Below are 14,016 nucleotides of genomic sequence, written 5' to 3'. Positions count from 1 at the left end.
TCACTGCTGAACAGAGGTCTTCCCCACTCCTATCCCAGCATACACCTCTGCCGCACTAATGCTCAAATGATCCCTCCAGGAACCAATTCAGTTCATCCAAACAGCAAGAAATTAACACAGTAAGAACAAAAAAAAAAACCAAAACCCAACCAAACCAAAAGCTGACAGGTTTTCTCCTGGGTTAAGCAAATTGAGCGGAGCCAACAAAAGGTTTGACTAGCATCAGAGACCAAAGAATTGGAGAGGAGAAGAGGGAAATGAGACCTCTGAATTAGGATGACATTGATTTCTGAAGGGACTTCATTTCTGGTCTGTTCAGGGTGCAGAGCTGCTAGTGGTTTAGACTGCTCTGACTTGTGGCTGCTGAAAAAGCCTCAAATCCCCTTCCTTTCTCACTCCCCAGAGGTACTAAATTACCTATTCTGGACCATTCAAGAGATGACCACCAGTGTTATCTCCTGTAGCTGCACCATTATCACTAACAAGTACATCTCTGGTCATAGGAAGGGCACACATCTTCACTGAAGGCTGACAGATGAAAAAAGTATGCACAACATGAGTTTTCTGAATGTATAACAAAATCAAGATCCTCCCTGCTTGGCTGACAAAAATCCTACCTTCCTGAGCCACAGCTGCAGGAACTACTAGTGGATGGCTAAAATAAAAATGGTAAAATGGTACAAGGATAGAGCAAGCACACAATACTACTCTATATGTCTCCCACAACCTCCAGCGATTTCCAACAAATCAGGTTCTATATGAACTACAATGTCACTTATGTACTTAAGGCACCAAATAAAGACTGCTCTCCAGCATTAGAAAGACCAACATGAGAAACACTTCCCTGGATGGACTAAAGCAAGCTCAGTGGCGCTCTGAAGATAAGAAGGAATTTCTCAGTTATGCTACTGAGTAGCTTCACTATTGAAAGGACATGCATCTTTTCAAAACCAATGTTACTATTAACCACGGTATATGCTAATATGCCATAGATTCAGCCTAAGCACACAGAAATCCCAAAGCTGACAGCATGTATTGGCTGGATAATGAAATATCTATGCTGACTTAGTGAAACCTAAAACTCCGTAATAGTGGAACTGTAGAGGGTACGGTGCCTTTTTTTGTTATTGTAGTATAATAAATTCCATATATTAACACTACGCACAAGTATAGCGCAGTAAAATTGGCACTGTGCTAATTGCTACCTGCAGAGCTTAAAATATCCAGTCTCAAATATTCTAATTACTTACATATATTCTTGGGTTCACTAAGGCTACATAAACACACAGGCATTACAGACTGAGGCCTACAAGGAAAAGTCAGGGAGAAAGATGATGGAAGGAGTAATTTTAATACCATGAACTGCCATGTTGTCTTAACTATTAAGTGATTACTGTCTGATTTGGACATGATCTCTAGTTTATGCACTCATTCTCTTGATAGTGACAAAATTGCCATAAGAGAGAAACTTTCTCTTTGAAGAGTCAAAATGTGACCACACACAAGTATACACGTAATTTTTAGCCCTCCTGCATCTACAGCTTAAATAACTAACTTACCATGACACTTAAGGTTAATTTTGTAAGCTTGGCTTTTGTGAGGAATTACTACCATGAACACAATGAAAATTTAGTACAAGGTTTTTTTGAAGACAGAAAAATATTTCAAGTAAAAAATTACTTGATTTTTTTACATTTTCACAACAATCCCATTTCTAAAGATTTCTCTGAATAACCAAGGTTTCACATTCTGCCCTTGGTTCTCAACACAGTTATTTTCCTGCTTTTGCAATACATTCATATAGGAATGCAAGAGCAAGGGGTTTTTTTAAATCCTTGCCATAGCCACAACTGAAGTTTCCTTTTTGCCCTGCTGAGAAAGTCTGACTGGCTAGGGCATCCCTGAATGCAAGCAGCCAGTGGGAGCATGAAGGAATCAGAGGAATGGAAGAATCCAACAGATGCAACCAGGATGAAAATGCTTAAGTTATGGACTACTCAAAAAGCAGAGGATGATGACTGGGGATCATGATTTTGCTGAGGTACAGAAAAACAGCAACTTGGATGTTCAAGGGCAATGAAGAAAAAGGCTACTCCATCAAGAAAGCTGAAAAAGCATTTCAGATGGATGGAAAACAAGAGTTGGAAAGAAGTGAAAAGTTAATCAGCCCATCACAAACAGGTTCTGGACTGGCAAAAATTCAGGGAGAGAATGGCATGGAATGGAATAGGACAGCTGAAATTTGTAAATGCTAAGGAGCCTGAAATCTTTGCTTCTAGCGAAGGAAGAGCAAAAAACAGGACCCCTGATGTGGTAATAACTGGGGTTCCGCAGATATCCATTTTTCCTTCTATTATCCAGCCATCATCTTCAGTCAAGACTTTTGCAGAAAAAGCATAGAATAAACTTCCTCTTTCCCTCCCCCAGCTGGGGATAAACTGAAAGTGCTATAGTAATAAGCCAAATTAAACAGAACTAGTCATACTATGTGTATAATCAATTCACAATGCATCAGGAAAGAGACCTAATACAATTTTAAGAAAATATAATGCACCTCCTGATCCAGGATGAGTTTTCCACCTATATAATACATATAATTTAATAATAATTAACTCAAAGTCAAGCCAGGCTGGATTATGCAGTTATAACTCATCTTCTGTACATAAAGCACTACCACAAATATAGTATTTATTTTTTTTTTAGTTTTCCCATAGATCCACATTCTAATTCAGCACAAAGTGATTACTTGTAACTGGTTTATCCACATAGATGAGTATGTGGCTCCATGCCATGAGTAAGAATGTAAAGAAAAAAGTATGCACGATCAAAACCAAGAAAACAGTACTACATGCATGCATAATGGCACCAAACTAGGGTTGCCAAGCAACTGTAACTACTGTATTTCCAAGATTGTGAAAGAGTGCTTAAAGAATTTAAGGTTGCAAAGACACAGTTTTGCATATGTTATTGCCCTTTCCCCTTAATGTCCATTACCAACGCATGGTGATAAACCTGATGTGCAACATAGTTTTACCAGTTAAAATGATGATGTCAGTAGATTACTTTGGTCAGCATGGACATGCACAAGACAGATTTGCCTCAGAGGGGAGAAGATAATTGTAAGCACAAAAACCCCAAGATGCGAGAACCATACCATCTACCTGGACTTGTGCAAAGCGTTCGACACTGTCCCACACGACATCCTTATCACTAAATTGGAGAGAAATCAATCTGATGGATGGACCACTTGTGGATAAAGAACTGGCTGGATGGCTGCACACAAAGAGTTGTGGTCAATGGCTCAGTGTCCAGCTGGAGACCAGTAACGGGTGGTGCCCCTCAGGGATCAGTGTTGGGACCGGTCTTGTTTAACATCTTCGTCGCTGACATGGACAGTGGGGTTGAGTGTGCCCTCAGCAAGTTTGCTGATGACACCAAGCTGTGTGGTTCGGTTGATACACTGGAGGAAAGGAATGCCATCCAGAGGGACCTTGACACGCTTGTGAGGTGGGCTGATGCCAACCTTATGAAGTTTAACCATGCCAAGTGCAAGGTCCTACACCTCGGTTGGAGCAGTTCCAGGCACAGCTACAGGTTGTGCAGAAAAGAGATTCAGAGCAGCCCTGCAGAGAAGGACTTCGGGGTGTTGGTCAATGAGAAACTTAACATGAACCAGCTCAAGTGTGTGCTCACAGCCCAGAAAGCCAACCATATCCTGGGCTGCATCAAAAGGAGCGTGACCAGCAGGTCGAAGGAGGTGATCCTGCCCTTCTACTCTGCTCTCGTGAGACCTCAGTTGGAGTATTGTGTGCAGTTCTGGTGTCCTCAACATAAAAAGGCCATGGAGCTGTTGGAACAAGTCCAGAGGAGGGCCATGAGGATGACCAGGGGACTGAAGCACCTCCTGTATGAATACAAGCTGAGAAAGTTGGGTCTGTTCAACCTGGAGAAGGCTGCGTGGAGACCTCATAGCAGCCTTCCAGTATCTGAAGGGGGCCTATAGGGATGCTGGGGATGGACTCTCATTAGGCACTGTAGTGACAGGACAAGGGGCAACGGGTTCAAACTTAAACAGCGGAAGTTTAGATTGGATATAAGGAGGAAATTCTTTCCTGTGAGGGTGGTGAGGCACTGGAATAGGTCCCCCAGGGAGTCTGTGAGTGCTCCATCCCTGCCAGTGTTCAAGGCCAGGTTGGACAAAGCCTTGGGTGAGATGGTTTAGTGTTAGGTGTCCCTGCCCATGGCAGGGGCGTGGAACTAGATGATCTTAAGGTCCTTTCCAACCCTAACTATTCTTTGATTCTATTCTATCATGCTATGGGTTTTACTAAAGGCTTTGATATCTCCTGAGAAGAGGTAATGAGACGGAGAAAGGAATGTAAAGAAGGCAATCTTTTAAAGATCTGCTCATTACTAATTTGAATTTGTGAGACAGTTCTAAAAAGGGACCAGTGTTCAGGTCTCCTGAAAAGCTAAAATAAATTAAATCAAAATCATAAAAAACCAACCAAACAAGCAAAACCAAACAAAACCACAAAATCCAAACAAAATAACACAGTGCTCTTTTCACAGCTTTTTAAGATATCTGTGGACACTGGTATTGCTGAAATTTAAAAGAAAGCATGCGTTAAAATACACAGGGAAATAGGAATCCCTTCATGCAAGTAATTTTCTGGAGATGAGTCAACTTGCAACTACCCTTCAGCTAATTATATGGACTGGTGACTATGTATGCCACAGATGTTAACTCAGAGAGCACTACGTAAATGCAGTTGCCCTCTGTCAGCCAGTTTCCATATGCAGTTGTTTATGTTAAGTTAGTAACTAAAAGACCAAAGAAGCTTTCAAATGCAGGCCAGCTTTGGACTTTCTGCTCCCATTTCCAGGAGTACTACAGAAGGTACTTAAGACATATCTAAGTAGCTCTGAATCACAATAACCACATTTGGCTAGCATGAAACCCAAGTTTAAGACTCCAGGACTGAGCTGTTGATAACCCTAGACAACAAATGCACAATGCTCCTGCACTCTGAGAATGGCTGTTTAGTTTGGATACAGTCAGCTTGTATCCAACAGTGCATGCAATACGTTCACTCTCCTGAATCCCTGAACTCTTGGGTGTGAAGTGTACAGATATTAAATGGCATTATCATGCAAACTCAGTATAGCTGAACAGCTCTGCAGATCATTCTTGAATACCTGTATAACATAACATGTCCCATCCCTTCCCATTAATTGAGCTAACAATCAGTTGTTGCATACAATTTTCTAATTATAACAAGAACACATAAAGGAGACATAAGTTTCTTATCAATATATTGACGCTAAAAATGAGACCTAGTGTCTATGGCTAATGGAAAACAAGCAAGTAAGCAACCATCCATAATACATATGGTGGACAGAAGACTGAGAAAAAAAAAAGTGATTTACACCAGAAATAGCAGATTTCTTGAGTAATAAGAAAGTGCGCTACTTTTGTGCCTGAATTAGCTACAGTCAACCTACAGCAAAAGGAGTATCTGTACTCCCTGCAGTAATTCATATTCACACAAAATACATCCTGAACTCACCAGTAAAATAATTTAATTTAAAAACAGGCCAGCAGTTTTGTGCAACTTGCAGAACTTCCTGTGCTTGCAGAAAAAAAAAAATAAAAAAAAATCACAGTGTAAATTGCTTGGCAATATGACTATATTTTACAAAGAGAAAAAATAGTATCAGCACCAGCACGACAGGAAAAGAACAATCTTGGGAAGATTCCATAGTTTAGGAAGGTGGTTTTAAAAAAAGAGTTGCTTCACAAAAATCAATACACTTTCCCCATAGGTTCATGATGTAAAATTCTATAATCAAGGCTTGTAGATTTGTAATTATGGTATGTCAGCCACATTTAAACAAGAGTGTTAAAAGATTGTTAAAGTTAAACTAACACAATTGCAATGTGAATTGTCTTAGTCTCATTCTAATCTACTGGTGTCACTTCCACTTAATCAGATAGAAGCTATAGGCAAACGTCAGTGCTATTTTCACATAACCCAACTTACTTTGTTTGCAGTAGTTTTTAAAATCACTGCCAATCTGAAATAAGAATAAGATATTTTCAAAAAGATTTTTCTAATCAATTCCCTCTCTAGCCAGCATGTTGTTTGAGTTTGGATTTACTAAGACCAAGACTATTTTGAAGTAATCAAACCAGAAGTACTTGTTGTTAGAATATAAGCCACAAATACAGCAAACATTATTCACACCCATTGAATTTACTTTTTCTGAATGACAAGCTAATGAAAATAGTAATCTCCAAGAGCCTGGCTATCAGATTTGTCAAAAAAAGCAAAAGGCTCTCCCTATTCCTAGTTTATATTTCCTTCACTGATACATAGCAATATAAGAAATGCAGATAAAGTACCACAAACTACAATATTGTCTCTCGAGAGTGGTACACAAAAAAAATCATATACAGCTAAAAAAATTCCAGAGCAGAACAGCTGCTTTACTCTTAGTTTGAAAAAAGTGATGAGTTAGGTGACGAACAAGAGAAAAGAATGTGCTACACCAGGTGATTAAAAAAAGACAAATGAAACATCAAAAAAGTTCAATACATCCTAATAGTTCTTGACCCTTAACTTTTTTGATATACTCTTATAGCCTGACCATTGAACATGCTTGAAAAAAATCAGTGTTACAGCAAAATTCAATGTACTTTTCTAAACTGGAAATCCAGAAAAAAACCCTAAGCAAAACTAATCAAAATGTTAAGTCAGTCACTTTATGGCTTATTTAATAAGCCTCTATGTGAATCTACTCATACATCAGAAATACCTATATAGTTGCCATAGTGCAAAATAAGAGGACAATGTTAATGTCCTAAATTGACTCAAGTCACATGCATGCCTACTGTAGTAGATTATATAACTAGGCTTTTGGCTGGAGAAAGAACAGGTGAGTGGGACTTAGCCTTCTTGTACCTGTGTTTACAACCATTACAGAAGTGGAAGCTGCTGATGTACTGCTGTATCATCTCCCCTGCAGGGAGTGTAAGATAACATTCCCTTTTTTTTTCTTTTTTTTTAGTTACTTTCACTTACAGTAGTATGCAAGCTGCTGCAGAGTAACTGCAGATGCACATGTTGTTACCTTACAGCAAACAGAAGCTAACCTGACTTGTTTATTCACATAGCCATTCTGCAAAACCAAATCTGAATCCTGTCACTGCATGTGTAATGTTTCCCCAAATGTTTTCATGCCTTTCTTCGTGCTAACCTTGAAAGTTTTATACTTGTGTGGTGAGTTGGTCCAGGCAGGCCTATTTTATATTTTTTTTCAGTCCAGGTTATTTTTGAGTGGATCAGCTCCTTGGATCACTGTAACCACACTAATATCCAGTGGGAATTTAAGCAACCTACTCTGTAACCAAAATATACAGATGGGTGCCCACCTAAACCCTCTAAATCCTTGTGCAGGGCAAAAGGAGAAAACTCTAACACAGCCCCTCAGATGTAAATTAGCCTAAGCCATCATGGACCAACATTAAGTCTTCTCCTGTCACAAGCAGCAATTGTTTCAGCTCAGAGGAATGCCCACCTATACAGTATCTCTGAAACATACTGTAACTTATTAAGCATCATTTTTAAGAGGTTGTAGACTTTGTATTAGGCCTACAAAATAGTTCTCAGGAATAGTCAGACATTGCCTGAACTTGTGTTGGCCAGCCTGGACAGGTCTTTTTTTACTTCTTTAACTGTAACCACTGTTATGACCAGGTAACAATTAACTGACTTGTTTAATTTCTTGCTCAGCTTTGTACAGTTTGGCAGTATAACACTATTGTCTTAATTTTTGTTACTAACAGAAATGAGCTCTAACTTAGAATTTTAAAAAGCAGCTTAAAAGATCAAATCTTATGAGAGCAGAAGCATGAGATGACAGGAGAGCCCTTAAACACACAGGCACAGGAAGATGCCAAAATGCCCCAGTGCTATAAACAGTTCATCAATAGTCAAATATTGGTCAAAGGAGTGGAATTCTGAGACATGGTTAAAACCAGTTTTAGGACAACAAAACTCTTCAACGCATGTAAAGCACACCATATGCAGTTAATCCAGATAAAAAGTGGAGTATGAAACAATGAAGGAGAACTAAGATGTGGACTATTTTACATGTGTTTCTAAGTGCAGACGCAGAAGTACAAACCAATCAACATCATACTCCTCTCAACAAAGGATCTGGGATGCTGATGACTTCCTTGAATTTGTCCCCTCCCCACTACCAAACTGAGCCAGCGGCCTTAGGACCCAGAGACCCCGCAAAAAAATCTAGTACATCAGGGGAAATGTGCTATTAGAAACAAAGTAGAGACATTAGAAACATTGTATATATTAATTTTGCCTGTATTTATTTGAACTGTGTTAATGTCATTGTAACTGTCCTAATATCCATCAGGAATATTAGTAACTTACTCTGTAACTTGGATGCAACAGACTTGTAACAAAACCAAAGCCAGCATCCATGGACATCTGCAAATGTTTAAAAGCGAACAAACAGAAGAGCCACACCAACCAGTAAACTGCTCGTGCAGGACAACAAATCCTATTAAGTTTTAGCCTCCTGTTCTCAGCTCTCTCAGATTGACTTAAGCTGCAGAAACACAGAAATGAAGAAAAAGAACATGCAAGAACAACAGACAGTGGCAGACACTGAGCTAGCTTCCCATGCAGTTATCTGCACAACCAGACTTGGCATCACTAGGCCACTTCCAGGTCCAAGGGGACATGGCCACATGGCACAGGACACCCCACTTGAAAATGCAGACCTGCACCAGCTTTTGATGGGGTCTCCACACAGTCGTTCATTACCTAGTAAGACTTCCCACTCACTGTTTCCTAATCTACAAATACAAGGAAAAAGCCTGTTTGGGTAACTTTTGTGGTGATTTGTCATTAAGTAATGGTCATCTGAAGTGCTGTTCAGTATTACCACATGTCGTGGTTTAACCCAACCAAACAGCTTGTTCACTTACTCCCAGTGAGTGGTGCCAGGCGTTAGTCCGCCCCCCCCTTCCCCAGGGGCTGCCGCCCCCTTTCCCCGCTCCCAGAGGGGTGGGGAGGAGAATCGAAGGAATACAACTCCCACGGGCTGAGATAAGAACAGTGTAGCAACTAGTGTACAATACGAATCACCACTGCTACCACCAACGACAACAATGATAAGAGAAAACAGCAAAGGAAAGGAGTACAATACCACGCACCGAACCACCAGTCCGACCCGGCCGACCGCCTCTCCTTCCGGGTCCCTCCCAGTTCCCCTCTCGGCATGACGTGCTGTGGTATGGAATACCTCTTTGGTCAGTTTGGGTCAGGTGTCCTGTCTCTGCTTCCTCCCGGCCTCCCCTCCTCCCTGGCAGAGCATGAGACTCACAAAGTCCTTGGCCAAACCAAAACATCATTGTTTTTCAGCTCTGTTCCCAGCTGAAAGTCAAAACACAGCACTGCACCAGCTACCAAGAAGGAGAAAAAATGACTGCTGCTGCTAAACCCAGGACACCACACAATTCTCTCGGCAAAACTGTCAAACAGCAGTAAGACAGTAGTGCAACTTCTACAAACTACAAAAATAAAAGTGTGTCTTATTAGATACAACAGCTTTCTCAAAAGTTCTAGCCAAAGAAGCTATACTTCTAGCTAACAAAAAGAATACACAGACTGAAACAGGACCTTACAATCATATAATCAGTTTCTTGCTTATGGCAGTACTTGAGAACCCCTCCCCGTTTGGGAACCTAGGAACAAAAAGTGCCCGTATCTTGAGTAAAGAGATTGATAAATCTGTATCCACTTTACTCTTCAAGTCCAGCCTTTCGAAGCTAATTGGGTATTAGAAAGTGTGTCCATCTTACTGTTACTAGCTGAAAATAGATAGGCCTTAATACAACGATTGTATGAAACTGGACTATTTAACGTCCAGACAGCGCACACATACTAATTCTCTGGCCTGAGCCAGAGGTGTAGGTAGTTGTAGGGTGTAGCCTTAATAAATTTCACTGTGACCAAATATTTCAAGTCAAAGCTTTGTGTTTACAGTGACAGTAAGAGGGATTCAGAGAGATAAAATTGCAACTTTTTTAAAAGATTAAGACTGTGTTAAAACTAGGCAAAGACGAGACTCAGGGGACGAATTTACCATCATTTTTGCAGTATTAGGGTTCAAATTAGAAACAACTCGTTTAACAGTTATTTGGTATGTAAGACTTCATGGCTCGGCAACGTGTTCAGCGAGACTGCCCTGTACACTGACGGATGTGACGGCGTGGGTCCCCTTGGCCCTCAAAATCATTAATGACACAGAACAATATCCCCGTTTAACTGTCGTGTCGGGAAAGAAAGGTTCCAGACGGCGGGGAGCGAAGGGAAGAAGCCGTCAGCCACGGCACAACTGATACCAGAGCAGCCGTCCGGCACACCACGCAGCCCCACCCAGCGCCACCCCACCGCCGCCAATACCGGGCCCTGCCGCAGGCACGGCCGGCTATGCTCGAAGGCCCACTGGCGGAGCTCCGCGGCAGGGCCCGCTCCCCGCTCGAAGCGGCGGGGGCAGCCGGTAAAGTTCTCGTTAGAGCCAGGGTCGAGCCCTCCCTCTCCTCGTCCCCTCGGGACCTCCCACAACCGTTCCCAACGGCCAAGGCGCGCGTCTCCGTGGGGCGATGGCCCCGGCGCCCTCCCCCCGCGACGGGCGAGCGCGCACCCACCGTCTCACGACGCCGGTCTTGATCCTGATCTGCTTCAAGCGCGGGTCAGCCATGGCACTGCTGGCGACGGGCGGCGCAAGTGCGGAAGGCTCGGAATAAAAAGCTGCGCCGTGACTGCGCAGCTTCACCCGCGCATGCGCCAAGGCGGCAACTTGAGCGGCAGCACCGGCACCGGGGGCGGAGCTACGCGCTTACCGCGGTTGCGCCGCCTCCTCTGGCCCACTGGAGGGGTGGATTGGGCCGGCGTGTATCGGTTGCCGTTTGCTCACCGAGCACACGTAAGAGAAGCGTGATTCCACACGTTATTCGGAAGTGGTGTGACTAGTGCCATGGTGGTGCCAGGGAGCGCGGCGTGACCATTAGATCCAGCTCCCAACCCGTGGTGGTGTGGTTAGCATAGCTAATACCATGCAAGCAGCCATTCTCTGAGGACAACCGGTGCACGTTATGTGTGCCTCTCCGCTCATTATCAGGCCCTTACGGTCCTGTGCACGAAGCAGACAAAGGAAACAGATTTCTTCTTCCCCTTCCTACCAGCCTCTGTTCCTGGGCACGAGGCTGATTACTCCCATCCTTGCTCTCCTTGAAGATCCCAGGCACCCAGACAGCCTGGTGGTGTTGATGACCCTGACACAGAACAAGAAGGTAACAGCACCAGAGCACTGTCTGTAAAATCAAACACAAGTCCTAATGAGGAGCATGGACCACAAGTGCTGCTGGACAGGGAGTGAGACTAGGACCTGCCCAGGACACCTCCACTGTGTCTTCTGCTTCCTCCAAAGAATGAAGGAGTGACTCGTATTCTTTCGTATAATTTGAGTCTAGGTTATGATTGCCATGTTGATACAGCAAACCAGTTATTAAGAACTGACCCAGTTCTCAGAGGGTCCAGGTGAAATTGTAAGTTAAGTTGTGTTACAAAATTCTATACTATGCTACTTATAAATCTTACTATACTGATTCTGCTTGTAGAAACCCTGTGCCATCCTAATCATAAATTCTGTGGTATAATAACCTTAAAATCCTTAAAGCTTTAATTGTAACTACAACTTAGTACTGTCATCATTCTGCCAAGGTTCTCTAGAAGAACCTATCTGTCCCTTTAGTGTAAAGGAACTGACAGAAGCAAATAAAGAGGCATCATTATCACTGACAGCTCAGCTCCAGACTTGTAACTGTCTCAAAGCTCAAGAGCTATTTTCCTTCATGATTGTACTTGAGGCTAACCATTAAAAACCAAAACAAAACAAAACCCCTTTGGGTCTGTGTTTGAAAAAAACTTCCTTATAATGAGCATTTAAGTTGATAAATAAAAAACAGCTTAAACAAATAAATAAAGTTAAATATAATGCAATACAGTTCAGGAAGGTCTGTGGAGGCCTTTGTTTTTCTCACATCCTTTCATCCTGCATTAGCCATTTGCCCTGTCTCTCGACACTGCCAGTGACCAATATCTCTTGAGAAAATCGGTCTCCAAGGGAGGATGTCATGTTGCTTTTGATGACATGACAGTTACAGTTCATCAGCCAACAGCCGTGGGAGTGCAGCTGGCACCTTCGGGTCCTGTTCAGACATGGCATAGAGAGAGCCAAGATTGCTCAAGTCTGCAGGGTTGTGTCTTATCTGCAGAGAAGAACAAATGTGATCCCTGTGACAGAATGCAAGTCAGGGACCTGCAAGCTGTGCCAGCCCCAACACAGCCTTCGTTCAGCAGGTTGTCTCTGCAGGGAGACGCAGGTCTCAACATCAATAGCCTGCATAACCCTGTGAACAGCTATGGCCTGGAGGCAAGTTCACAGATGTATTATGTATTTGACGTGCAAACCTGCCATTTCCCATGCAGGAGGAGGAGGAAGGAAAGCAGCATCCTGGCAGGCACAAGGGAAAATGCAGCACCTTACTCTGATGGAAATTCAAATCTTTTTACTCTAGCTTTAGAAAGCTGTATTGAATCATGCTGTGGTTGAAGCTGTTCTCTAAACAATCCCAAGGCGGTGCGATTACACTACATACCCTTTGAAAATACAGACTGCTGCAAGGAAAGCTGCATTACCACTGTGCACCTATACATCAACTATTTTTTCAAAAAGTAGTCTTTGATGTCATTTCTATATCTGACATAGTTGTTCCATAAGTGAGAAGGCTAACAACAAATAACAGTACAAAAATAAAAATTGCCTAGAAGCAACAGTATTAAGAAAAGTAACTCATGTTTCCAAGCGCTACAAATGTTTTATCTCTAGCCCTGAAGCATTAACTTGCATCACTGACAGTCTTTAGGCACAGCTACTGTATCTTAGAAGTAAAATACAATTATTTTCCTACAGCTAATTCAGATAACAGCTGATAATATACCAAAACTAAGTTAATATTTAAGCATATATGATGATAAAGTGAAAAAATGTGAATGGTGGATGCTGAAGTATACATCTAAAACGTGTTTGAAAGCATGATCTACTTCATTTGTACTAATACATGTTTGTATTAGTACCTGAAAAGTATAAACTAACACTTCAGTAATTTTATTTCAAAGGGTCTGGATATCTGGATATCAAGGAAAACATGTATATTGTTTTCCAGGACAGTCACTCCTTTTTTAATTAAAGGATTTTTTCTTTTCTTTCCCCCCCCCCGCACCCCCAGACTCCTTTGAAACAATTTCTAGCTTAGGCAGTCATAGATGTGTTTCCATTTAAATTAGTAACATTACACCAAAGTTGAATACACTCCATTATGAAGATTATGAATCCTACTGTATCTTTTACGTGGTACAGAAACTGTTGATTTTTCAAGGAATTTGGCATTGTTCCGCTTGTGTTGCATCTGATTCAAGGTTTCTCATAAGATCTGTTGACTCAGTAATTACGTGCACAATGTTGCATAGAGGCAGGTGCCTAAACTTAATCTGCCAATGGTCTAGCTATGACAGTAGATGGAACAGTAATTCTGTACATGGCACCTTACACATATCTTTACATACTCTCCTGTATTGCTCCTTCCAAGCACATTACATGTAAAGCTGCAGCTGCTGTGATCAGGATTTCCTCGCCTCTGACCAGTGTCATCTGGTCATATCAGCTTTCACTTGGCTCCAAATAAGGAATATTTCCAAAGCAGTCTGTTACATGCTTTTCACAAATTTAGTTGAGCAGGTGTGATTGTCACTGCCAATATACTATGCCTTCTGCCTAAAAAGTCTAGCTAAATCTTATTTATTTCTTCTGGATAAGAGCATATTTAGTGGTTACTGATCACTCCCATTTCACTTAAGAATA

The 14,016-nt window shown here is 41.9% G+C and overlaps 1 protein-coding gene across 1 annotated transcript in view; it reads right to left on the bottom strand.

The window, feature by feature from the left end:
- The window catches only part of TBCA (tubulin folding cofactor A), a 30,935-nt gene extending 20,051 nt beyond the window's left edge, over positions 1 to 10,884 (bottom strand). Inside the window, exon 1 of the mRNA XM_061344273.1 lies at positions 10,742 to 10,884. Within this exon, the coding sequence (XP_061200257.1) occupies positions 10,742 to 10,794 (53 nt within the window). The 5' untranslated portion in view covers positions 10,795 to 10,884. The remainder of the gene's footprint in view (positions 1 to 10,741) is intronic.
- Positions 10,885 to 14,016: the final 3,132 nt, after the last annotated feature.

This window comes from Neopsephotus bourkii, unplaced genomic scaffold, assembly GCF_033783945.1.
Source record: "Neopsephotus bourkii isolate Nb327-2 ecotype Australia unplaced genomic scaffold, CSIRO-AGI_Nbou_v1 NB_205, whole genome shotgun sequence".
NCBI classification, from domain to species: Eukaryota; Metazoa; Chordata; class Aves; order Psittaciformes; family Psittacidae; genus Neopsephotus; species Neopsephotus bourkii.
This window is presented reverse-complemented; position numbering and strand designations above follow the sequence as displayed.